The sequence below is a fragment of the Ricinus communis genome, chromosome 4 (genome assembly GCF_019578655.1).
Source record: "Ricinus communis isolate WT05 ecotype wild-type chromosome 4, ASM1957865v1, whole genome shotgun sequence".
Lineage (NCBI taxonomy): Eukaryota > Viridiplantae > Streptophyta > Magnoliopsida > Malpighiales > Euphorbiaceae > Ricinus > Ricinus communis.
Genome location: NC_063259.1, coordinates 32,094,828 through 32,117,257, shown reverse-complemented (window position 1 = coordinate 32,117,257; position 22,430 = coordinate 32,094,828). Strand labels below are relative to the sequence as shown.

The 22,430-nt window shown below is 37.0% G+C and overlaps 6 protein-coding genes across 9 annotated transcripts; 2 read left to right on the top strand and 4 right to left on the bottom strand.

Annotated features, from left to right (window-relative positions):
• Window positions 1-883: 883 nt before the first annotated feature.
• LOC8272591 (pentatricopeptide repeat-containing protein At3g20730) lies at window positions 884-4,286 on the bottom strand. 2 transcript variants are annotated; one of them, XR_001534821.3, is made up of 3 exons: window positions 3,446-4,286; window positions 1,792-3,056; window positions 884-1,703 (listed from the first exon to the last, which is right to left on the bottom strand). XR_001534821.3 is itself a non-coding variant. In XM_002513326.4 (2 exons), the coding sequence occupies exons 1-2, from the start codon at window positions 4,143-4,145 to the stop codon at window positions 1,963-1,965; spliced, it is 1,794 nt and encodes a 597-aa protein (XP_002513372.1). In that variant the 5' UTR covers window positions 4,146-4,286; the 3' UTR covers window positions 884-1,962. The 2 variants fall into 2 exon arrangements, 1 of the variants encoding a protein (XP_002513372.1); XM_002513326.4 differs by having other exon boundaries at window positions 884-3,056.
• Window positions 4,287-4,432: 146 nt separating this feature from the next.
• On the bottom strand, window positions 4,433-8,887 carry LOC8272592 (DEAD-box ATP-dependent RNA helicase 10). Its single transcript, XM_002513327.4, has 13 exons — window positions 8,591-8,887; window positions 8,361-8,496; window positions 8,210-8,279; window positions 8,065-8,127; window positions 7,880-7,954; window positions 7,616-7,735; window positions 6,961-7,002; window positions 6,806-6,880; window positions 6,212-6,358; window positions 5,959-6,096; window positions 5,288-5,399; window positions 5,113-5,201; window positions 4,433-4,777 (listed from the first exon to the last, which is right to left on the bottom strand). The coding sequence occupies exons 1-13, from the start codon at window positions 8,724-8,726 to the stop codon at window positions 4,652-4,654; spliced, it is 1,329 nt and encodes a 442-aa protein (XP_002513373.1). The 5' UTR covers window positions 8,727-8,887; the 3' UTR covers window positions 4,433-4,651.
• A 164-nt stretch (window positions 8,888-9,051) lies between these two features.
• Window positions 9,052-12,438, top strand: LOC8272593 (proteasome subunit alpha type-2-A). Of its 3 annotated transcripts, XM_002513328.4 has the most exons (12): window positions 9,052-9,211; window positions 9,325-9,372; window positions 9,455-9,531; window positions 9,693-9,757; window positions 9,842-9,888; window positions 10,056-10,131; window positions 10,406-10,473; window positions 10,687-10,756; window positions 11,235-11,320; window positions 11,514-11,576; window positions 11,969-12,034; window positions 12,236-12,438. In XM_002513328.4, the coding sequence occupies exons 2-12, from the start codon at window positions 9,332-9,334 to the stop codon at window positions 12,282-12,284; spliced, it is 708 nt and encodes a 235-aa protein (XP_002513374.1). In that variant the 5' UTR covers window positions 9,052-9,211; window positions 9,325-9,331; the 3' UTR covers window positions 12,285-12,438. The 3 variants fall into 3 exon arrangements, 2 of the variants coding, with proteins under 2 accessions (XP_002513374.1, XP_048229345.1); XR_007215636.1 differs by lacking the exon at window positions 12,236-12,438 and having other exon boundaries at window positions 11,514-11,703; window positions 11,791-11,989; XM_048373388.1 differs by lacking the exon at window positions 12,236-12,438 and having other exon boundaries at window positions 11,791-11,989.
• Window positions 12,439-12,695: 257 nt separating this feature from the next.
• LOC107260844 (pentatricopeptide repeat-containing protein At3g24000, mitochondrial) lies at window positions 12,696-16,062 on the bottom strand. The gene has a single exon (XM_015715755.3). The coding sequence runs from the start codon at window positions 15,674-15,676 to the stop codon at window positions 12,866-12,868; it is 2,811 nt and encodes a 936-aa protein (XP_015571241.2). The 5' UTR covers window positions 15,677-16,062; the 3' UTR covers window positions 12,696-12,865.
• A 252-nt stretch (window positions 16,063-16,314) lies between these two features.
• LOC8272594 (style cell-cycle inhibitor 1-A) lies at window positions 16,315-18,099 on the bottom strand. The gene is made up of 4 exons (XM_015715693.2): window positions 17,941-18,099; window positions 17,653-17,760; window positions 17,372-17,427; window positions 16,315-16,783 (listed from the first exon to the last, which is right to left on the bottom strand). Exons 1-4 carry the CDS (start codon window positions 17,996-17,998, stop codon window positions 16,556-16,558), a joined length of 450 nt encoding a protein of 149 aa, XP_015571179.1. The 5' UTR covers window positions 17,999-18,099; the 3' UTR covers window positions 16,315-16,555.
• Window positions 18,100-18,343: 244 nt separating this feature from the next.
• LOC8272595 (putative Peroxidase 48) lies at window positions 18,344-21,113 on the top strand. Its single transcript, XM_002513330.3, has 4 exons — window positions 18,344-18,878; window positions 19,467-19,664; window positions 20,130-20,295; window positions 20,395-21,113. The coding sequence occupies exons 1-4, from the start codon at window positions 18,570-18,572 to the stop codon at window positions 20,883-20,885; spliced, it is 1,164 nt and encodes a 387-aa protein (XP_002513376.3). The 5' UTR covers window positions 18,344-18,569; the 3' UTR covers window positions 20,886-21,113.
• Window positions 21,114-22,430: the final 1,317 nt, after the last annotated feature.

Below are 22,430 nucleotides of genomic sequence, written 5' to 3'. Positions count from 1 at the left end.
CTTTGCTACAGTGTTCACATCTTTTACGATTCTGATTTCCTAAGTTTAAATATCTATTCCCACGACCCTTCTTTGTTTCTGTTTTGCTTCCTACAATTGGGCTAGACTGTCCTTCTCTTTGCATGGAAGATTGTTGCTCTTCTTGTAATGCCAAAGAAAAAATCTTGCTGAGAGATGGAATTGGATCCATGGACAAAATATTGGACCTCAGGCGATCAAAATTGTTATTCAGTCCTAGCAAAAACTGATGGCTTTTTTCCCTTTCTCGCCTTTGTTTATGTTCCTTCGCAGCTTCACATTTACAGCAAGGCAAAGGATCAAACATCTGTAATTCTTGCCATAAAATCTTGAACTTTGTATAGTATTGTGTCAAGGATTGACTGTTGTTTTGAACGAGATTAGAAAACTCCTTGATTTTGTAAATGCGAGGAGCATTGCTTTGTCCATATCTTTCGCATAGCTCCAACCAAATTTCTCGTGCCGTTTCAACATAAGCGACACTTTCCTGTATTTCTTTTGCCAAAGAATTCCCTATCCAAGCCTTCACCATTGCATCGTTTTTCTTCCATCGATGGAAATCTTGTGAATTTGGATCTGGTAATGGTAGACTTCCATCAACAAATCCTCCCTTGTTTTTCGCATAGAGAGAACAAATCCTCCCTTGTTTTTCGCATAGAGAGCTGTTTCCATGGAGTTTTTCCATAGTGGAAAATTTTCACCAATGAATGGCACCGTGACGAAGACCAGTCCTGGGTGATCTGATGGGTGCAAGATATATGGAGAATCTTCTTGACTCCCCTTGTCTTTGACTCCCCCTTTAGATGATCCATTTGAATCGTCAGACATGATTTATGCGTGGTTACGTTCTGATACCATGAGAAAATTCAGTTTAGATTTCTGACTTGTTTATTATTAATTGCTGCCATAGTTTATATACAAAGTGGACCACGAAATTGAAGGCAAACATTATGCCTCAATATAAGAAACAGAGCCTCAATATAAGAAACAAAATCTAACTTCCTAAAATATACATGACCGAATTAGAAGTATACAGCTGTACAGGTAAGGGTCTTCAACAAATAGCAAGCAGCACATAAAATGATTATGGTCAAGTGCTGTGCTGGTATTAAATAAAAAGAGGTTGCAGATGATGGAGGGAAAATATAAAAAGCAACTTCATATCAGTTGCAGAGTAGATACAGTTGTAGCCAGTAACACAAGGAGCAACTTTGTTCAACAATGTCAATTGTCAACTGCAGTGCTCTCACCTCTAAACCAGCGAACTCAGACAATCCTGCAGAACAGCAACTGGAATTGTTTCTTTTTCTGCCATGCAGCCGCTTTCTTAAACTTCATATCATCAGCAGCAACAACATCGTCTGCATTTCCCCAACTCAGCAATCGCTTGGCTCCTCTCGTAACTGTATCTATAGTATGTTTTTGAGCTTCCCATGCCATGTTATAAAGCATACTTGTTTTTCCCAAGTATTTATATTAATTTTCTGAATTGACGAACCAGGCTATAACGAAGGTGAGACAGATCCGAACTAGATATGACTCCCAAAGAAGCAGCTTGCTTAATCATTTCAAGATCTAGTCTCTCAAATTCGCATCAATATTCCATTCGCTAGTTGTAAGTATAGCTTGCAGCATAAGTAGCTCAAGTTTGACCAGCAGCTCCACAGGTGACAAATGGCAAATACCTTCAGGACCGTCACTTAGAAATGGTCAATCACTTGGGCTGAACACAAATATACTCGGAAATAGAAGCACCAAGTCCAAGAGATATACCTGAATGCTGAGGACCCCAAATCTTCTGATTGTGAACCAGCAGCACTACTTGATCTTACTAAATGAGATATATAATAACTTTTTACAACATTTAAGATGAAAGCATTTGACACAGAATTTCCACTTCTCTAGAGAGAGGAACAGAAAATCAAGACAGCAATCTTTTTCTGCTCAATTTGGCTGGAGCCTTCTCATGTTCTTGTTTGTAGATTGTATAATGCTGTATCCAGGAATCTTTTTCAAGCTTCTGTATTCCATTAAGTTTCTCATCCTGCAAGCCTTGTCCCATGAACCAGATGCTGCATAAATGCCAGCCAAAACAACATAGTTTGCTGAATTCTCTGGATCCATACGCAAAAGGTGTGTTGCTGCTACTTCTCCCAGAGACATATGACCATATATACTGCATGCCCCTAGAATGGCACCCCACAATGAGGAGTTGGGCTTAATATTCATCTTGCATATCATATTATAAGCTTCTTCCAACTGTCCTCCACGAGCAAAAAGATCAATCATGCAAGAATAATGCTCAGCTCGTGGCAGTATATTGTATTTGGTAATCATATTATTAAAGCATTCCCATCCTTCACCAGTCAATCCTGAATGACTGCAAGCAAAGAGGAGAGACAAAAATGTAATGTCATTTGGCTTCAAACCCTCATATTCCATCTTCTTGTATAGAGCAATTGCTTCATGCCCATATCCATGCTTCCCATAGCCAGTAATCAATGAAGTCCATGAAATCACATTTTTCTCCTTCATCTCATAAAAAGCACGGGTTGCATCTTCAATTTCTCCAGATTTTGCATACATATCAACCAAAGCATTGCCGGTGGCCACATCATAGCTGGGTTTATATTTTATAGCAAGAGCATGGATTTGTCTTCCGATGCTAAGAGATGCTATATCAGCACATACATTAAGCATGGTGCAGAATGTGACATCATCTATCTCCATGAATATATGCTGCATATCTTTGAAGAGATCCAGGGCTTCTCTACTATAACTGCATTTGCGTGCATATCCAGTCATTATAGCGGTAAAAGATATTACATCTTTCTTTAACATGCTCTTGTATAAAGCAGAAGCACTTTTCATGCCTTCAGATTTTGCATATGCATCAATGAGTGACCCATTCAAATCAATATGTGATCCAAATCCAAGCTGTATGATAATTCCATGTATTTGGCAGACTTTGATGAGGTTATTAGCCCTGCTAGATGCCTTTAAAACACTTCCCAAGGTGAAACAATCAGGGGTCACACCTATTAGATTTTAGTATTTCAAAAAATTAATGAAATCTGAATATAAAAATGCCACAAAAATCAAGAGTACAAAAAAACTAAAGGAGAAACAAACTGGAAATTGCCATGCGTCAAAAATTATATTGATGAGGAGCCAAAATGAGATTTTTTCTTAACAAACTATATAGGATTTTCTATTACACCTTTTTGTATATGATACTCGTTTCAGTTCATGAAATTTGTCTCTGTACCGACTCATCCTGCTCTTTAAGTCTATCTTATCAATGTCCTTTTCATCCCAAAGAAAACCTTTTCGGAGTTTATCACCCATTCTAAATTAGGATACACTGCCTACTAAATGCACAAAATCATGAGAAATTAATGGCGATTTTTTTGAAATAAATTCATACCTTCTCCCATCATTGAATAAAACATTCGAAATGAATCATCATTGAAATCCTGAGCAGCATATCCTCCAATCACTGCATTCCAGGAAACCACATCCCTCTCAGACATTGTTTCAAACAAATAACGAGCGTCCTCCATGTTTCCACATTTCGAGTGCAGATCAACCAATGCACTTTGCACAAATAGATTACCAATAAACCTATTCTTCTGAATGCAACCATGTATTTGCATCCCTCTCTCCAAACACCTCAGACCAGTACATGCCCTCAGCACACTTCCATAAGTAAACTGATTGGCTCTAACTCCTGCTCGACCCATCTGTGAGAAAACTAACAATGCATCTTGGTAATGCCCATTTTTTGCGTACCCAGAAATTTGAGCGGTCCATGATACCACATTTCGTTCAGGCATTCTATCAAACACCTTGCGCGCGTTGATTGTTTCACCAAATTTTACGTAAAAGATTATCAATTTAGTGCTTAAATGGAGATTTGAATCGAACCCATTTCTTATAATGTGGCTGTGAATCAAACAGCCTTGTTTCAGGTCTTCTGTCTCGATGCAGAGTTGCAAGATTTTCATATACAGAGAGGAGCTCAAGTGAGTTAGTTCTGGTTCGCAAGGTGAATGGTGGAATCGTTGCTTCAAGAAAGTGAACTGGAGTAAATTGTAGCGAAACTTTTTCGTAAGAACACCTCTCATAGTTCATGCATAAAGTTCTTAATTTGACCCAGAGATTAATTCCATGACGCAAGTATCTGATACAGCAATCTTTACCATTTGAACGGTTTTTATTATAAGCTCCACGTTGACACTAGCTTCCACCTGTAACTTCTTTTTTTCTCTACGAATTTTACATTCGATATAATTTATTAACTTTGGTTCTTACCTCAGAAGAGAGAAGTTAAAAGCATGAAACCTTATATAACAAAATTTCAGACACTCGAAATAAATTAAAAAATTCAAAGATTAGTATAAGAAACCAAAAAGAAAAAAAAATCAATTTCATTTTATACTCGAAAACTGAAGCATCGTGTTAATAAATAATAGTGGCGGCCCTTCTATCGCAAGTCCGACGTACATTTCGAAACAATACCAAATAGGCCACTCGAAATATCATCCCTACTCCTAAATGGAAGGAGAAAAATTCTGTCAAGGGATGGATGGATGTTCTGTGCATCTCCTCATCAAATACTTGGATAGAGTTGTCAATCTCTTCTTCTCATAAACTTCTTGGACTTCTTATTCCTGACGCCCAAGTACTTTTCTAATTCGTCTTCCTCATCCTCGTTCTCACCTTTCCTCTTCCTCGCATCACCACTATTTTTTATGCTCTACAAATACAGAAGTTCGATAATGTATCAGTCTATCTATAAACAATAACATGATAATATAACAGCAGCAGCAGTCATTTAAATGAAAGAACAGTCATCCTTGAAGAAAAGCCAAATGTAACAATTAACCAATGCTTGACAGTTTGAGGGCTTGATATCAGAGGGGAAAAAAGGGATCAAGAAAGTGGACAAAATGGAAGAAGTAGAAATTTAACTATACTACGGTAAGGCAAAGAATATCAATAATCCAGGTTCCACTAATACTCAATATCATACTCCCCCCATTCATAAATGGAGTGACAGATAAAGTTCATAACGATAATTTGAGCAAGTACCGTCTGGGAAATTCTTTTGGCTTCAGTAATAGGCTCCAGCAAAAGCAAGACTTCCTCTTCTCGAGCAGGATACTCTGGTAACTTTTTACCTAAAACAAAGTAAAACACTTTAGTCGGCCAAGCACATTCCCCAAAACAAACAAATAAATAAGCATATGTAGCATGAACAGCTTACCAATAAGTTTCTCTATCTGTATAAACCACTCCACTTCATACTGATTAACAAGTGAGATCGCAACCCCAGATCGTCCTGCACGAGCAGTTCTTCCAACACGATGAATATAATCCTACAACTCACTCAAATCAGAAAATAAGAAAAATTAATAAAGCATAATATTCCTTGCACCACAGCTTCCACTAATAATCTTCAATACCAGCAAAACTTTTAACAGAACTATTCACCCAAAAAGGCCTGAACTTTTTTTCAAGCAGAATAGATTCTGTTACTTTTTCTGATAAGCAATTAAGTTATTCATACAAGTAAGCAAAGTGAGAATAACTCATATACATGAACTGCGCAACAGAGCTTCTTTTCACGAGGCAGAAAAAAGTTGTAACAATCTAAAAAGTTATGTTTCTATGCATGGACTGCTGGTCTAAAATCTAAAGTAGATTATGTGTGGCTTAGCTTGTTATTCACATGGTTCTAAACTTTTCACTCAAGACGCACAAAAGTAACCAGCTGAATAATCCTAATAAGCTGGAAATTTGACAGATCCGACAGAACCAACTCCTCAACTACAGGGGCGAAAAGACAATTAAGTCTAGCAAGCCAGGCCTGAGACATAGCATATTAGCCCAACTTTATGATCAATGAAACCAGACTGCAAATATGGCAAGCCTTACCTTTGAGTTTGTGGGGATATCATAATTAATAACCATATCCACAGATGGAATATCAAGTCCTCTACTTGCCACATCAGTGCATATGAGAATATTGCACTCTCCAGCTTTGAACTTGTTTAAGGCTCCCAGTCTCTTTGACTGACACAAACATTCCACTAACAAAGTGAGGTCCAAATTGATATAACAAGAAAAATGATTTTCATATATCTATATAACAAATCAAGCACAATAAATATAATAAAATTAGTTATACCTGAGTCATGTGACCATTAATTGGGATGGCCCTTAGACCAAGATTTCGAAGGACTAAAGCCAAGAAGGTAGTTGCATCACATGTTCGAGTGAAAACCATGGAAGTACTTCCAGACTTCTCGGTCAGAATATACACAAGATAGCAATCCTGTAAGCATGACAAACAACAATGAAGTTGTAAGTCATTAAGACCAATAACTCACATATCACAGCAGCTCCTGACTCATTGAGTATTAACAGCAACACCAGAAATAAAATTCTCTAGTTAATACTGTTGACTGTCAACTGATAGATAAATTATGAAGCCCAACAGATCATCTCAAATTCCAAATGCGAGTTACAATTAGATATAGCAGCTCATCAGGATAAATCCTTTATATATAAAATCAAGAGTCATTTTTATGGTTCATTCTGAGGCATGCAAACTTTTCCAGAACTATATCCTGATAACTTTTAAGATCACAAATGAATATAGGTTTAGGGGTCCATGACTAATGATATTCTGACTACCAATCACCAGTCATACACTTGCTTAGTAGCCTGGAATCCTTTTTCTGACGAAAAAGAACTTTAGAAGTAATGAAAGAGGACGCACCTTGTACTTGGCAGGTATAAAGCGATATTCTTGTTTCAATGTGTCAACAGTTGAATACTTAGATGCTGCTTCAATCTGAATAATTAAAGGACTCACATGAGTTGCCATTAAGGTAAGCAAGCGGAGAAAGAATAAGATGAGAGGAAATAAAATACCTTCACTGGATTTCTTAAACAGGCTCTCTGGAGCTTTTTGACCTACAATAACAAAAGAACAACTTCATCAAACACTCAGGCTTCTTAAGTTCGTACTCTCTTCTATTTTCAGCCAATTCGCAACTAAGTTTTAATCATTGAGGACAAAATTCTATTTTTAATAAGACAATATCCACTTTTCCAGGCCCAGCTGTTGGAGATGTAATGCAATGAGCTATTAACAGCTGACTATAGATAGTGTGATGCCTATTGCATTGAAGAACTGTGGAATCTGACTCCGTAATCTCTATGCATTTGTCCATGCAACTTTCACAGAGGGGTTAAAACTTTCATTTAGAAGCTATTTCAGCCTCTTTAGGCAGTAACTTAGGCCACAATCATAACAATAACAAAAAGGATTCCATTGTGATTTTATCTATTTGCATTTGTCCATACAACTTTCAAAGGGGAGTTAATACTCTCATCTAGAAGCTATGTCAGCCTCTTTAGGCCGTCACTTAGGCCACAATCATAACAATACACTTACGCAGATAAAATAGCAATAAGGATTCCACTGTGATTAGTCCATAGGCCATGACCATGACAAGATGAAAAATGGGTGAAAACAGCAGTCCCTATTTCACAGTGAATGTGAGAACCACAAATTATACCATACCTTCTTTGTCATAGTTGCAGAGAATAAAAATGTTCTCCGCTCCCGTGGGATGACCTTTAAGATTTCATCAAGTGATTTCTCAAAATCCTCATTCAGCAGCCTGTCTGCCTCATCCAAGACCTTCTCAATGTGCAGGCAATAAAAAATCAAACAATATGCAAGGATAACAGGTGACATGTATGTCCTTATTTTAGCATTTGTCAACCATGACCAAGATTACTAGAGAAAATAGTAAGTTAAATCAGACCAATTAAAAGATCATACCAAGTACTTCAGTGTACGAAGAGAAAATCCTTTTGTATTCGATAAATGATCAACAAGGCGTCCAGGAGTCGCCACCTACAAATAAAATCAAGCGAAGAGTCAAAGTGCCTAGAAGAAAATGCTATGCTATTCTAAAAGTGCAGAAAATAGTTCCAAAAAAAAAAAAGTAGCAAAATAGAACTTACAACAATATGAGGGCGCTTTCCCAGGGCAATAGACTGTTGCACCATATCTACCCCTCCAACAAGCTGTTAGCAGATTTAAATCGCAAAGTAATATTAATAGAATTCAAATATCACATTCGATTAACAGAGAGTAAGAATAACCTACCACAGCACATTTGACACCAATGTCTGATCCTAAAGCTTCAAACTGCTCAGCTATCTGAATGGCTAATTCCCTTCAATAATAATAACAATAATAAGAAAACTGTTATTTATGAGGTGGAGACTGTTAAGCGAATAAAAAGGTAGAGAAATACCTAGTAGGAGAAAGGACACAAGCAAAGAAAGCTTGGACAGATTTCTCAGAAGCTTCAAGAAGAGACTGTAAAATAGGAAGAGCAAAAGCTCCTGTTTTACCAGAACCCGTTTGAGCTAGACCTATCAAATCTTTTCCTGCAAAATCAACTACTACATTAATAAATTCAGAAAAAAAGAAAACAAAAAATGTAGAGAGAGAGAGAGAGAGAGAGAGAGAGAGAGAAAGAACCTTCAAGTGCATGAGGAATTGATTCGATTTGAATCTTGGTAGGGTTTTTCCATCCTAAATTATCACAAGCAGTTACCAACTGATCGCATACTCCTAATTCCTTAAAGGTTTTAACTTCTTCTTTCTCTTCTTCCATTTCTTTCACCTTCTAGTTACAACTTCTGTGAATTGATTTGAGGGCGCGTATAATTGCAGTGAACCGATGGCCGGGAAAGAATAAAGAGAACTAACTGGCTTAGGGTTTAGTGAGGTTTATGTGCATAGACTTGTGGTCTGCCTCAACCGCCACATCACACGTCTACGAGTAAAACGGTGCGCTTTATATTCTTTATTTTCCCGTAGTTTGTTTGGCCTATTTGATTTTCTTCTCTTTTTTGACTTTTTCAGTAAAACGACGCGTTTCGTTGATTCTCCGGCCCAGTCAGACTCTGGTTCTTAAGTTCTAACCTTCAGATAATAGAAAACGCTATCGTTTTCGCTATTTCTTTATTTAAAAAAGAAAGGAAAAACCAAAACCAAAATACTGTCTCCCTCTGCAAGAAACCTCATAGTCTAACTAAAAAGCAAAGCAAGTGCGCTTTCCTCTTTGTTGAAAACCTTGATTCGATTTGATCTTTAGAGGTAAGCCCTTCAAAAACCCTAATTCCAAAATCCGCAATAGATTGTGCGTTGCTCTTGCTTACTCAATAGTTAGATTCATAAATAAATCAGATTTGTTTTTTTTTATTCTATAGTTGCAGAATGGGTGATAGTCAGTACTCATTTTCTCTCACCACCTTCAGGTACTCCCCTTTCGTTTTTTCTTTTTTTACTTTTGGATTTTAGGAATCTAAAGTTTCATGATTTTCTTAAAAAAAATTGCAGTCCTTCTGGCAAGCTTGTTCAGATTGAGCATGCCCTAACTGCTGTTGGATCCGGTCAAACTTCTTTAGGAATCAAAGGTAATCTTTGATCTTACAGGACCATTAATTAAGACCTCGTTTGATTGATTCAGGATTAAATCTTTGCACAGTTATAGCCTTCTCCAAGAGACATCAAATTTTTAATTCTCTTGCTTCTATTGTTGTTATTGGTATCTAATTGATCATCTGGTGGGTTGCAGCTGCTAATGGTGTTGTCATTGCAACTGAGAAAAAACTACCTTCTATTTTAGTTGATGAAGCATCTGTGAGTCTTTTTTACTTTCTTTTTTATTTATTTATCTGCTTGTGTTTCTTGCACTTCATTTTATTTGCATATTCTTGATGGCAGGTTCAAAAGATTCAGACATTAACTCCAAACATTGGAGTTGTTTATAGGTTTGGTTCCTGATAATTTTCACCCTTCCGTTTTACATATTTGCAAAAGTTGTTTGTGTTCCTTAAATCTATTCTTGCTAGTGACCATTATTTTCTGCCTTCATTTAGTTTCTCCAACACTATTTGATTGGTTACATGTTTACTCTATCTTAAACTTATTTTTGCAGTGGCATGGGGCCTGATTTTCGGGTTCTAGTTAGAAAAAGTAGGAAGCAGGCTGAGCAATATCACCGCTTATACAAAGTACTATAACGACCTCCTTCTTTCTTTTGCCCTTTGTGATTTCCAAGTTCTACTTAAGATCAATAGTCGTAAACTTGGCTACCTGGTTTTTATTTTTTATTCATTTCTATGTTTTCTTTTCTCATTTACTTTTTAACATTATAGACACGGCTGGAGACACAGGAAATATGTTTGCTGCTTGCTCTTCTGTATCTAAGTACTGCTTGTACAGTTGTCTATTTTAATTACTCTGCCATGCAATCTAATGTGATGAATTGATGATTCTGTTCCACAGGAACCAATCCCTGTTACACAACTTGTAAGGGAAACTGCTGCTGTTATGCAGGAGTTCACCCAGTCTGGGTAAGTATCATTTTTGTTAATATTTTGATACCACCAGTTCTTATTAAGAAAACCGACCAAGAGAAAATAAATCCTAACCTTTTTGTGGTACCTGCTTATTTTTTGGAAAAATTAAAGAGTTGTATTCGAGGCGCATAGAATTACTGATTTTTTCATATTTCCAGTTGTTTCTTTTTCTGTTCGATTATTGATTTCTTCTTGTCGATCTGGTAGTGGTGTCAGACCTTTTGGTGTCTCACTGTTGGTCGCTGGGTATGATGACAAAGGTCCACAACTATATCAGGTGTTTTCATTTATCCAGTTTGCATTTTCAATTTTTAGCATCATGTTATCAAACTTCAAGCTTGTAAAGTGACAGATTCTCTGGCGATGGTTGAAATTACCCTCTTATGGGATGCCTTAAAAATCATTTTGAGCATCTTTCCAGTACTTAGATTCATTGTCACGGTGCTTTAGTGTGTGCAGTTATGCTGTTTAATTGACATTTATTTTGCATGGAGAAACAAGATAACATTTAATAGTTGTTTAGCAACTCACATATTTTGACTTATATTCACCCCTTCATAATATGTTCTATACGGAGAACCAAAACAACTAGACCTGTCTTCTCTAAAACGATAAAGAACTGGATTAAGGTCAAGCAAAATGCCTATGAAGTACACCCTTCTAACATTTCTTCTCATCGAATTTTCTACTATGAATTTCTGTTACAAACAAATGAAACATTATGTATGATCCCTGTGTTTTATATATTTCTTTAGGTGGACCCATCAGGTTCATATTTCTCCTGGAAAGCTTCAGCTATGGGGAAGAATGTTTCTAATGCAAAGACATTTCTTGAGAAGAGGTAGTTTAATTGGCTTTCTATTATATTTCAATAAGATATTGTCTGGTGTATTTTTCTAGCTAACTTGGTAAGTTTCTGTTCCAACTTCCAAGCCTTACTTGATTTGATTTTAGATCTTTCAAGGGGCATAAATCAATGTGATGACAAAGTTCCTATATTGAATTTGCCAATCACTTCAATTGTTTTCTTATAGGTACACAGATGATATGGAGCTTGATGATGCAGTTCATACAGCCATATTAACACTAAAAGAAGGGTAGGCCTCTAAATTTTTTGATATGCCAGAGGACTGGGACTGTTTTAGTATGTGATTGCAATGTTCCACTAGTGATCTTCCGTTCCTCTTCGTCTTTTTCTTCTAGCCATAATCAGATCGATATTAGGTTTGTAGTCATGTTTTTCCTTATATAAGTTTGTAATCTGTTGGCTGAATATTTTGTGGATTTGAAATGGCAAATTCTGGCACTTAGGCCTGCGTGCTGGATTTAATCTTCTAAACTATCAATGTGGGTTGGCTGAAGTCTAAAAATTGAGAAGCTGAAATGGTCCTTGGAATTTGCTTAATAGGCACTTGTCAAGGCAAGTAATTCTTGCTTGTGCTGTTCAATAAGTAGCACTTCAAACGTTCTTGCCTTGCTTCTTTTTCAGGTTTGAAGGACAAATTTCAGGCAAAAACATTGAGATTGGCATAATTGGCGCTGACAAAAAATTTAGGCAAGTGATCTCCTCCTATTTAACTACTTGGTTGCACTTGTACCTGTCAGTGACTTCTACAAGTTATCTGTGTTGGCAAAACTTGAATGTTTTGGGATTTTAAAAGGGGAAGTGAAGTGATGCCTGGTTAACATTTTGAAGGTAACGTCCCAAGGGGTTACCTATGTAGCTAATGCTTTTCTGTACGTTTATTTAATGCAGGGTATTGACACCAGCTGAAATTGATGATTACTTGGCTGAAGTGGAATAGCCTGTTTTTTTGTTGCTGCAGCCTGAAAGAACTGTCAAATTTCATTTTCCTTAAAATAGAAATCATGGAACATTTGTTGTGAACTTTTAGACTTTTAATCAAGTGGCAGATGTAGTAATTACTCCTTTTTCAATCAATGGAATCTTATCGGACACGAATTTGTTCCTTTTCTATTTTGTTGCTCATCAAGAACAAAATTCGTCTAGTTATATGCCTCATCTGTTTACTTACGATATCAAGTCTGAAGATGTTTCACCGAATGGAATAAGGGCTGAAAATTATAACATGTTCAAATCCTGCACTTGTTACTTCAGTTGCACTAGACCTGAAACTCCAAAGTAAAGTGTGCACGTTAAAAGAAATTAAAAGCCCCATCTTTACGGCTACAAGCAAGTATGAACTGCCTTCAGATAAAAGAATTTTTAAATTTTAAAAGAATAAAAAAATTAAGAACCAGAGAATTTCAACAGTATTAAACTTCCCTGTATTTGTCTGCATCAATGGCAAAAAGAGCTACTTTTAGTGTGATGTGAGAAACAAATGTGTCCTTAAGTCGTAATCTTGAGATGAATTAACTGTTATCACCAATAATCAGAACAAGAACACTTGCCTCCGCTGAAATGGTGAAAGCGATAAGGGTCTTTTAATATGATTTTCCGCCCAAGAACTCCACTTACAAACTTGTATACAGAATGGCAATCACCACAAACACGAAGGTTCTTGAAAACCTTAACAGTCGAAGATTCAGGAGTGCTTAACAAAGCAAATGCAAGAGCCAGTCTCTCGCTGTGGTTCCAGAGATTGTGCTCCTTCTGTTCTTCATCTGTATCATGCAATGCATTGCTTGTATCAGGGATATAACCTGCTTCACTGATCATTTTCTTGAGCTCTTCCAATTTCGCGTGTATCTGACTGCTCTGTTGATGGGACTGGTCCCCCATTCCAAATAAACTGATTTTGTTCTTCAATTTCACCCAGCTGCATGCAGGTTTCTTCTTTATTTTGTTTGATCCCATTTTCCTCCGAAGAGTCTCCACATCGTCCCATCTTCCAGTTGTTGCACAAACATTTGAGTATAGAACATAAGCCGAATCATCTGATGGGTCCAATTTGAAGAGATTCTCTGCAGCTATCCTCCCAAGATCAAGATTGCCATGGATTTTACAAGCAGCCAATAAACTTCGCCAAACAAAACCAGTTGGTGGAACTGGCATTTCCTTGATAAACGCTTCAGCCTCAGCAAGTCTTCCTGATCGTCCAAGGAGGTCAACGATGCATACACAATGCTTTATGTCTGCTGGAATACCAAATTCCTTTGTCATTGAATAGTAGTATGACAGACCCTCCTCCACTAGGCCTGCATGACTACATGCAGAAAGAAGAGAAACAAAGGTAACATGGTCAGGTGTCACTCCACACTTCAACATTTCATGAAAAGTTTCCTTGGCCCTCTCAAAATTCCCATGTCTGGCAAAAGATGATATCAACGTATTCCATGATAATCGCGAACGCTCAAGTGGCTGAGGAATTATCCTTAGCACATCATCTAATTCCCCACATTTTGCATACATATCCATCAAAGCATTTGTGACAAAAGGATCCGAGTCAAAACCCAGTTTTACTGCCAAACTTTGAAGCTGTTGGCCTTCCTCCAACATTGCTAAAGTAGCTGTAGCAGAAAGGCATCCAGAGAAGCTAAACTGATCTAAATCTACCCCTGCATGTCTCATTTTCACAAGAAGTTTCAGAGACTCTTCCATCTGGCCATGATAAGCATTTGCAGCCATAACAGTATTCCATGCTACAGCATTCTTATTAATTAACCCATCAAAAATGCAATTACTTGAATTGAGATCACCACACTTGGCATACATCGTGATAAGTGAATTTTGCACATACTGATCTGATTCCAATCCTATCATAACTGTATAAGCATGGATTGGCATCCCATGTTTCAGTAAATCAGTTGGAGCCAAGAGAGCACCAAGGACATTAGCTATTGTAATGTAGCTTGCTGGAATATCTTCCCTCATCAATTTGAAGGCTTTTACAGCCTCATCTGATTCTCTGTTATTTGCATGACCGCCAATTAGTGCATTCCAGGTCACTTCATCCCTCCTCGACATCATCTGAAATACCTTTTTTGCTTCAATCGTCGTGCCAGATTTTGCATACAGGGTCACAAGTGCATTGCTAACAATCAGACTTTCATGTAAGCCTGTCAGGATTACGAGGGCATGAAGAATCCTGCCTTCAGCGATGAAGTCAGGATCTGAACATGCAGCCAATGCACTTGTAAAAGTAACAAAGTTAGCTCCTTTTTTCATATGAAAAATTCTAGTAAAGATTTTCAAGGCATCTAGGGACTTCCCATCCTGAGCGTAGCAGGCCAACATGGAATTCCATGAAATCAAATCCCTCTCAGCCATCTTTTGAAAAACCAAGTCTGCATGTTCAGATTTCCCAGCACCAGAATACATTGCTATAAGAGTATTGCATATACAAATATTTGAGTCCATTCCAAACTTTATTACTAGAGAGTGAATTCCTCTACCCCATTTTAAATTATCCACAGAACCACACTCTGATAACAAAGTTGAAAGCGTGGTGGAATTTATATGGTTATGAACATGTTGCATCCAATAAAAGCATCTTAGTGATTCCTCAAAAAGCCCATTTTGCACATACACAGAAATCATCGAGTTCCATGAGATTATGTCATGTTCATTCATGCCGCCAAAGATATAGCAAGCCTCTTGAGCTCTCCCAAAACTACCAAACATTGATATGAGAGAGTTTTCGACAGAAACATTAGTTCCTAGTCCAGACTTTATAACATGCCCAAGGATTTGGTGACCCAAGAATTCGTCCTCAAGTGATGCACAAGAACTAATTACAGTAGCTAAAGTGTTGGCATTGCCGCTCAGTCCTTCACATCTCATTTCACAATATATATTCATGACTTCCATTGGGTCTCCAAAATCTGAATAAGCAACCATTAATGCTGTCCAGGAAACAACATTCTTATCTAGCATCTCGTTGAAGACCCTTCTTGCATTAAAAGCCAACCCGTAAGTTCCATAAAAATGCAAAAGCGATGTACCCACAAATACATCACATAACATGCCAAATTTCACAATCAAATCATGGACTTGAATCCCTTCGCTTAACATACACCCTGACCTATCACATGCAGTTACCAAACTAGCAAATGCAAACCCAGTAGGCTTAATTCCCAAATCCCGCATCTCGTTGAAAAGCCCAATTGATTCCCGATATAAACCAGCATGAAGATATGCAGAGATTATGTGGTTCCAAGAAGCTTCATTTTTCTCAGACATTTCATCAAACACGTAACGTGCAAGGCATATATAGCCAAATTTTGAGTACATGTTAATCAAAGTATTATTGTAAAATACACCTAGATTGGCTAACCCTTTAATGCATAGAGCGTGTAAGGCTTTTCCAGGGGCCTCGTTGGTGATTTGAGAGAAACCCTTTTGGTAGAAGCAGGAGATTTCGGGATTAGGGTGGTTTGAGAGGGTAACAGTACTTGCGTCTATGCGTACTTCTTCTATTTGTATGCATGGTGAAGAGATTGTTGAGATGAGTCTCCGATTTAAGGAGTTTTGATGGGAGACAATGCTGGATGTATAGGATTTGGAGTTCAAAGTTGAGAATTTCCTATAGCACCTAGCCAGCTCTAACTGTTTGCTGAAAATAAGAGGCAGTTTGACAAGTGAATGTTGGCGACCATGCAGTGTGGTATCAACAAAATCTATTTACTGGCGTCAGACTACGGTTTGGCCATAGATGTGCTGCTATTTCAGAGTGAAAGGGCACTTAGGTTATTTCAGTTTCAGTTATTTTAAGAGTGATGGGGCATTTACTTACAGTTATGTATTTGTTAAACAAAATATTTCAGTTGTCAAGTTCCTTTTAGCGGCATTTGGCCCATCAGCTCCTGTTAGTCCAATAAACAAGCGATTCGTTCGTTGAGAGGGTGGATACTGTACCAAGGGCAAAATACTGATCCATCCAAAACAAAATATAATTTAAAGCCAATAGAGTAATGGACATATATCAAGCAAACACTAAAAATTGAGGAAAAATTCAACTACTCTCCAACATCCAAGGAGAGCAACCCTGAGATGATTTAGCTCTGGAGCATCCAACAGGATCATGGTTTCTCCCATATAGATGCATGTTATCATAATATACAAAAACATAGCATATCAGTAACAAAAAAACACCAGCTCTAATATTTCTAGCTACTTTCTAAATGTCCAGTTATGAGCACTCCGAGGCCCACTTGAAATGCCCTCATAGTATTGCGGGTCGAGCTTTTGATTGTTCCAATCCTTGACAAAGTCGGTAAACATTTCACGTGCAGACTCAGATGAAAGATCAGAGAAAAACACCTTCTTCTCCTCCTTCAGCCAGGTCGCAAACTCATTGTTCTTAGAGAAGTAATCATCATTGGACAGCTCTTGGAAATTCTGAAAGAAAAACATCACTAGCAAATATCAATGGATCAATAATTAAATCCACAATGGACATAAGTTCACATATTCATCACCAAAAATCACATCAACTCTAAGAAATATCAGCATTGCACAACTGAAAGTAATTTACAGGTAAAGTTATAAAGTTATATAGGATGTGTGTGAGGGCATATTTCCTGCTTTTTGCAGACATCTGAAGTAACAATCTTCAATGTTAAGCAAAATCTATTCACAGAACGTCCACAAGATCTGCCCCAAAGGTGGGGTAAGTGACAAGGATCAAAGAGCCCTTCACCACATCGAACTATAACATTACTAAATTAAAACAGAAAAAAGCAATCAACTCTCAAGTTTGCATCAACTATTCAAGAAATGAGGGATAGAAAACATTGACATAGAGATAGAAGTTTTTAAGTGGTGCTCAGTTACTTAACAAAAGTGGCGCAGACAGAGAGAATAAGAATTCAATAAAACAATGCCTAGAAGTTGTAAGTTTCCAAACACGCACAGGAGTAAAATGATTAAACTGACACAATATGAAACAACAACCCTCACTTGAAAATAAGAGAGAAGCTAGCATACCAGGACATTATCGCCTTTGTGATGTTTTCCTTTGTGCTTATCCTTGGACTTCTTTTCTGAGTCAATAGTAGTGTGTCAATTTGATAGAATTTATATCACAGAAATCCGCATTCCTAATTGGGTTAGCAATGACCAACAATTAGAACACATGATCACAATTATACAGCAGATAAATGTATACAAAATGCACTTCATAGAATAATCATGCCACTGGTGACTTAAACATCGTTACATTCCCTTTTTCTTATAGGCAGAGAGGAGTAAAATAAATGGAAGTGTACCTTTATCAGAGCGGTGCTTATGAGATTTCTTGTCTTTCTTCTCACTCTTTCTGCTTCTCTTTTTCCCCTCTTCTTCCCTTCTATGTCGTTTTCGGTGTTTTCCTTCATCTGCCCATTTTCAATCCAAAATCAAGCCAAAAACATAACAAAATTCATAGCTACTAATCTCATGCTCATTCCTGAGTGCAGATCGTTACAATCGTACTAAAATTTAAGAAATAAAACTATATAAATAGGCACAAGTGATATATATTAATGACCTAGGAAAAAGTGGTAGACACCGAGTACCTTCAGAAGAGGGGCTTCTCCTCCTGCTTTTCTCCTTCGACCTGCGATCGCTTCCCATTTTCCAATTCAATTGTTCCCAATTTCAGATTGTTCCCAATTTCAAACCCCTCCGAGTTCACCGAGTTCGTCTCGCCACATCTTATTGGGCTCAGCTCATGTCGAGGCCCACTTCTTCGTATGACTTTACAAACCGAGGGCATAGATTTAGGCTGTTAGTTCTGTAGACAAGCCCATCATCCTGACTTGTATATATCATAGTTGGGCCTTTCATTCCTATCCAAAGATCAGTTGTTTTGTATTTCCATTTTTCTTATTCATGGTTTTTTTTCCAATTAAAAGTATATTGTTTAGCTTTTTCATGAAGAATTAGTAACAATATATACCTTTTCTTTTATGTAAAAGAAAAACTAAATTTTGAAGAAAAAAGAACATTTATCAATAATCCAAGAGAAATTTAGTTAAAAGGGCATTGTGACAGCCTCATTGTTTTGGCGCTCTTTTCACTTCATACTTTCCATCTCTCTCTGCAATCTTTAGGGACAGAAAGAAGTAACAAAGAGTCGAGAGAGAAGAGTATAGTGAATCTCGACGAGTAGTAAACGATCTGAGAAACGAAAGACACAAAGAAAATGGCTGATTTTATAAATAAGAGAAGACGGTTCTTTGCTGTTATGCTCATAATTCCTGTACTCCTTTCCCTAAGAAATCCAAAGGTTGATCAAATGGAAGACATTAATTTCTCTGTTTTTCTACAAAGAGATGAGATTATTCGCACCTATTCTACGGCTGATATTCATGACCTTGAGTACGACTTCTATCGCCAAACATGCCCTCAAGCAGAGTCCATTGTCAGATCAAGAATGGCTTCCATTTACTCACAGCATAATGATGTCTCTGCCGGTCTCTTGAGGCTCTTTTTCCATGATTGCTTTATCAAGGTACATTCTTCATTTCTTTCTCGGGGTTTCGATTCTTTTTCTTTGTCATTGTGCCTGCATGTTCTTTTCTTGAATGGGTTGTATTACTTTGTATTTATTAATCTAGCTATGGTTCGTATGAAATTGGTTTTGGTTCTTTCTTTAGTTGTACAACAGCATTGTGTATGTTATGTTTTATAGCTTTTCTTTTCATATCTTCTTGCTTGCAATTTTGTATTTCTTGATCAGGGTGTTAATTTCTTGCTCTAGACAGCAATAATCATCGCCCTCTCCCTTCTTGTTTTAAAGGTATTCTTGAATTCGATCCAGGTGGGATTATAATATATAATTGGCTTTTCTTTGGTTCTTGATTTGTTATGGATGTAGAGTTTGTATCATAAGTTAGATTTTTTCAAGAATTTTATCAACTATAATTTCTAATGTTGGAAACAAAGTTGTTTCTTAATTCGATTCGGGTATAAATTCCTTTTTCTCCCGAAATGTCCGGATTTCCTCGTATCAGTTATATTTATATTAATGAGTTCTGTCTCATTCTTGATATTGGTGATACTTACTGATCTTAAACAATGTTTGCCTCTCTTGTATCAGGGTTGTGATGCTTCAGTCTTTTTGGATGATAGCAATGGCAATAGTAACCGTTCCATTGAGAAGCAAGCTATCCCCAACAGGACCTTGAAGGGTCTTGATAAAATAGACATGATCAAGAAGGACCTAGAAAATGCTTGTCCAGGAGTGGTTTCGTGCGCTGATACTCTGGCATTGGCCACCAGAGATGGGGTTGTTCTGGTCTGCTTTTCTTCTCCTTGGCTTTTATATAGACTAAGCTTGTCCATTCTTATGTTAAAGTTGGAATTAATTGTGTTCAATAGTTTGCAGGGCCTAGTATGACTTTAAGAAAGGTCTAGGTTAAACCATGGTGCTGGATAAAGAAATTAACTTATTCATAAATTATCAACACACAATTTGTTCTAGTTTTTGTTACTTACAAAGAGTTTAGTTTGGTGTCTGGATAATGAATGTTTAATAGCAATTATAATAGGATTAATTGTATTTCGACATAAGGCCTATGCTTCGTTTTCCTTCCTTTATTTGGTTGCCTAGCATCCTGGAAAAGGTAACCTAGTTCTATTTAACACTAAGGAACTGGAAATACAATAGCTAAAATTAAATTGGATCAGGCAAGTTACTTTTCAGTCTCAACCTAGACCATTGTTATAAGTATTATGTTACATCTCTTCCTCTGTTTGGCAGGCTGGTGGTCCTTTTTATCCAGTTTTTACAGGCAGGAGAGACAGTACCCAATCCTACTTTCAGGAAGCCATGGCTGAGATTCCAAAGCCTAATGGGAACATCAGCGAAACACTTGATCTCTTTGCCCTCAGGGGTTTTAATGAAAGAGAAACAGTCAGCCTTCTAGGTATTTCACTCTGCATGTTTCCCTTCATTCTTGTTATATGTTGTTGAACGAAATAGAGAAGTAGGCATGTGGTTCCATTAATTCCTTAATTACCTATAGGCGCGCACAATGTGGGCAGAATAGGCTGTGACTTCATTCAGGGTCGCCTGGATAACTTTGAAGGAACAGGGCAGCCAGACCCCTCTATGCCTTCTGATTTTGTCAATGAGATGAGACTTAATTGTCAAGACAATAGCAGCATCGTTCATGATGAGGCTCCTGTTCCCATGATGTCAAGAGAAGTGAAGAATCCGACTAACGGTTTGATGTTTTCTCAAGGATTATCAACTTCAGTCTCATCTGGAACAGGTTTTGATGCCCACTACTATCGGAACTTGCTGCGGGGTAGAGGACTTCTATTTTCTGACCAACAATTGATGGCTGATGAGAACACTGCAAGATATGTGAGGCTTTATTCTTCAGATGATGGAATAACCTTCAGAAAGGACTTCTCCAGAGCTATGGTGAGGATGTCGAACCTTAATGTGCTGACTGGAATTCAAGGTGAGGTTCGAACCAAATGCTCGTTGCCCGTCAGCAGCTCCTCTTAAGTGACAGAATCCATCAAAGGTTGATTCTTGAGATTGTTTTCATTCTTCTAATCTAGCAAAATCATATAGGCATATAGGTGTTTAGTTCTTTTGTCACTCTTCGTGAACATAGAACGAAGTGGCAGTAATCATCTATTTTTTGCACTCTTCTGAACCGTTAATTAGACAATAATTGTTAATGTCAATCTGCTATGAAATATTTGCACAGTATTTCGTAAAAGATGTTAATATTTTTTTGCCGTGGCAAGCATATTCTATAATTGTAAGATGTAAGAGATGCTTGATATTGTAATAGTCCATAGTTTATGTAATCTGCTTAATTATATGCTGTTCGTACAGAAGGTTGTTGGTGTCATAGTTGCAAGAACAATTCACAAGCCCACTTAATAAAATGCCCAAAAGACCCTAAACCTAAACCCTGACATTCCACAACGTGATCTTATCAGGATCGGGCTTATTTTGTAGGCCTTGCTATGCCTACGAAAGCAGACTTTGATGATTTGATAATGGATTGGGAATAGAAAGTTTGTTTATTATTTTTTCTTTCTGTTTCAAAAACTTGCGAAAGATGCTTTTTGGTTAGGTCAGTGGAGTATGATTGAACTATATATTTGGCTTATTAATAGTCCCTTTCAAACATTGGGGTTGACTTTTTGACTGATCAAAAACCTGTCAGCATCAATATTCTGACTTTGTTTTTACGTTGAAGCTAAAGTGATACCAATACTAATTAATCATTCTGAACTTAGATGACAAATTAAGGTAGCAGAGAATAAGAGAAAAACCTTCAGATTCAAAGATTACATCTTATTTTCTGAAATAGATTTTCTTAGAAGAAAATTAGAATTTATTACAATGCGAGTAGGAACAAAACCAGGTTAGCTAGAAAATAACTTATTTATTAGTTCTCTGCTCAGTCAAGCTACTTGTAGAGTCAATTTTAAATGGTTATTATCAAACCTGTTTTTTTTTTTTCCTTAAGTTTCAAATACTGTTAGAAAAGCCAATGATAAATATAATACCTAGTTCCAAAATTGTTGGTGCGTTCACATTCTTTTGAGAAATAACTAATTAGTAGAAGACAATACTAGAATTGGTTAAGTCAATGCCACATCATTATTATTATATATATGGTCCCACATCTTGAAAGAATTAGGTATATAATCTCCTGTTTTAATTGCTTAGACATTTGAACTTCTCTGATACATAAATTAACAAAGAATAATCTGTCCAACCAAAGACTCTGATTTGACCTCTTTATATGGAATATGCTAAAAGGGTAGTTCAAGAAATGAAAAAGACAACTTATCCAGCATATATATGGACAATATATTACCAACCCACTTAGAAAGATTTTGATAGCTAGCCGTCAGTTGGACTATGAACAATCTGTTTTTTGCACGATAGCAGTTTTTACATGAACTTGCCCCACTATGCTTCGAGTTTATGAACAATTCAATTCATTTACTATTTTCAATCACAGCAAATTAATATTATTGACAGATTCACATTTGAGAAACGTCGTTTTCAATCAGTTCTATTCAT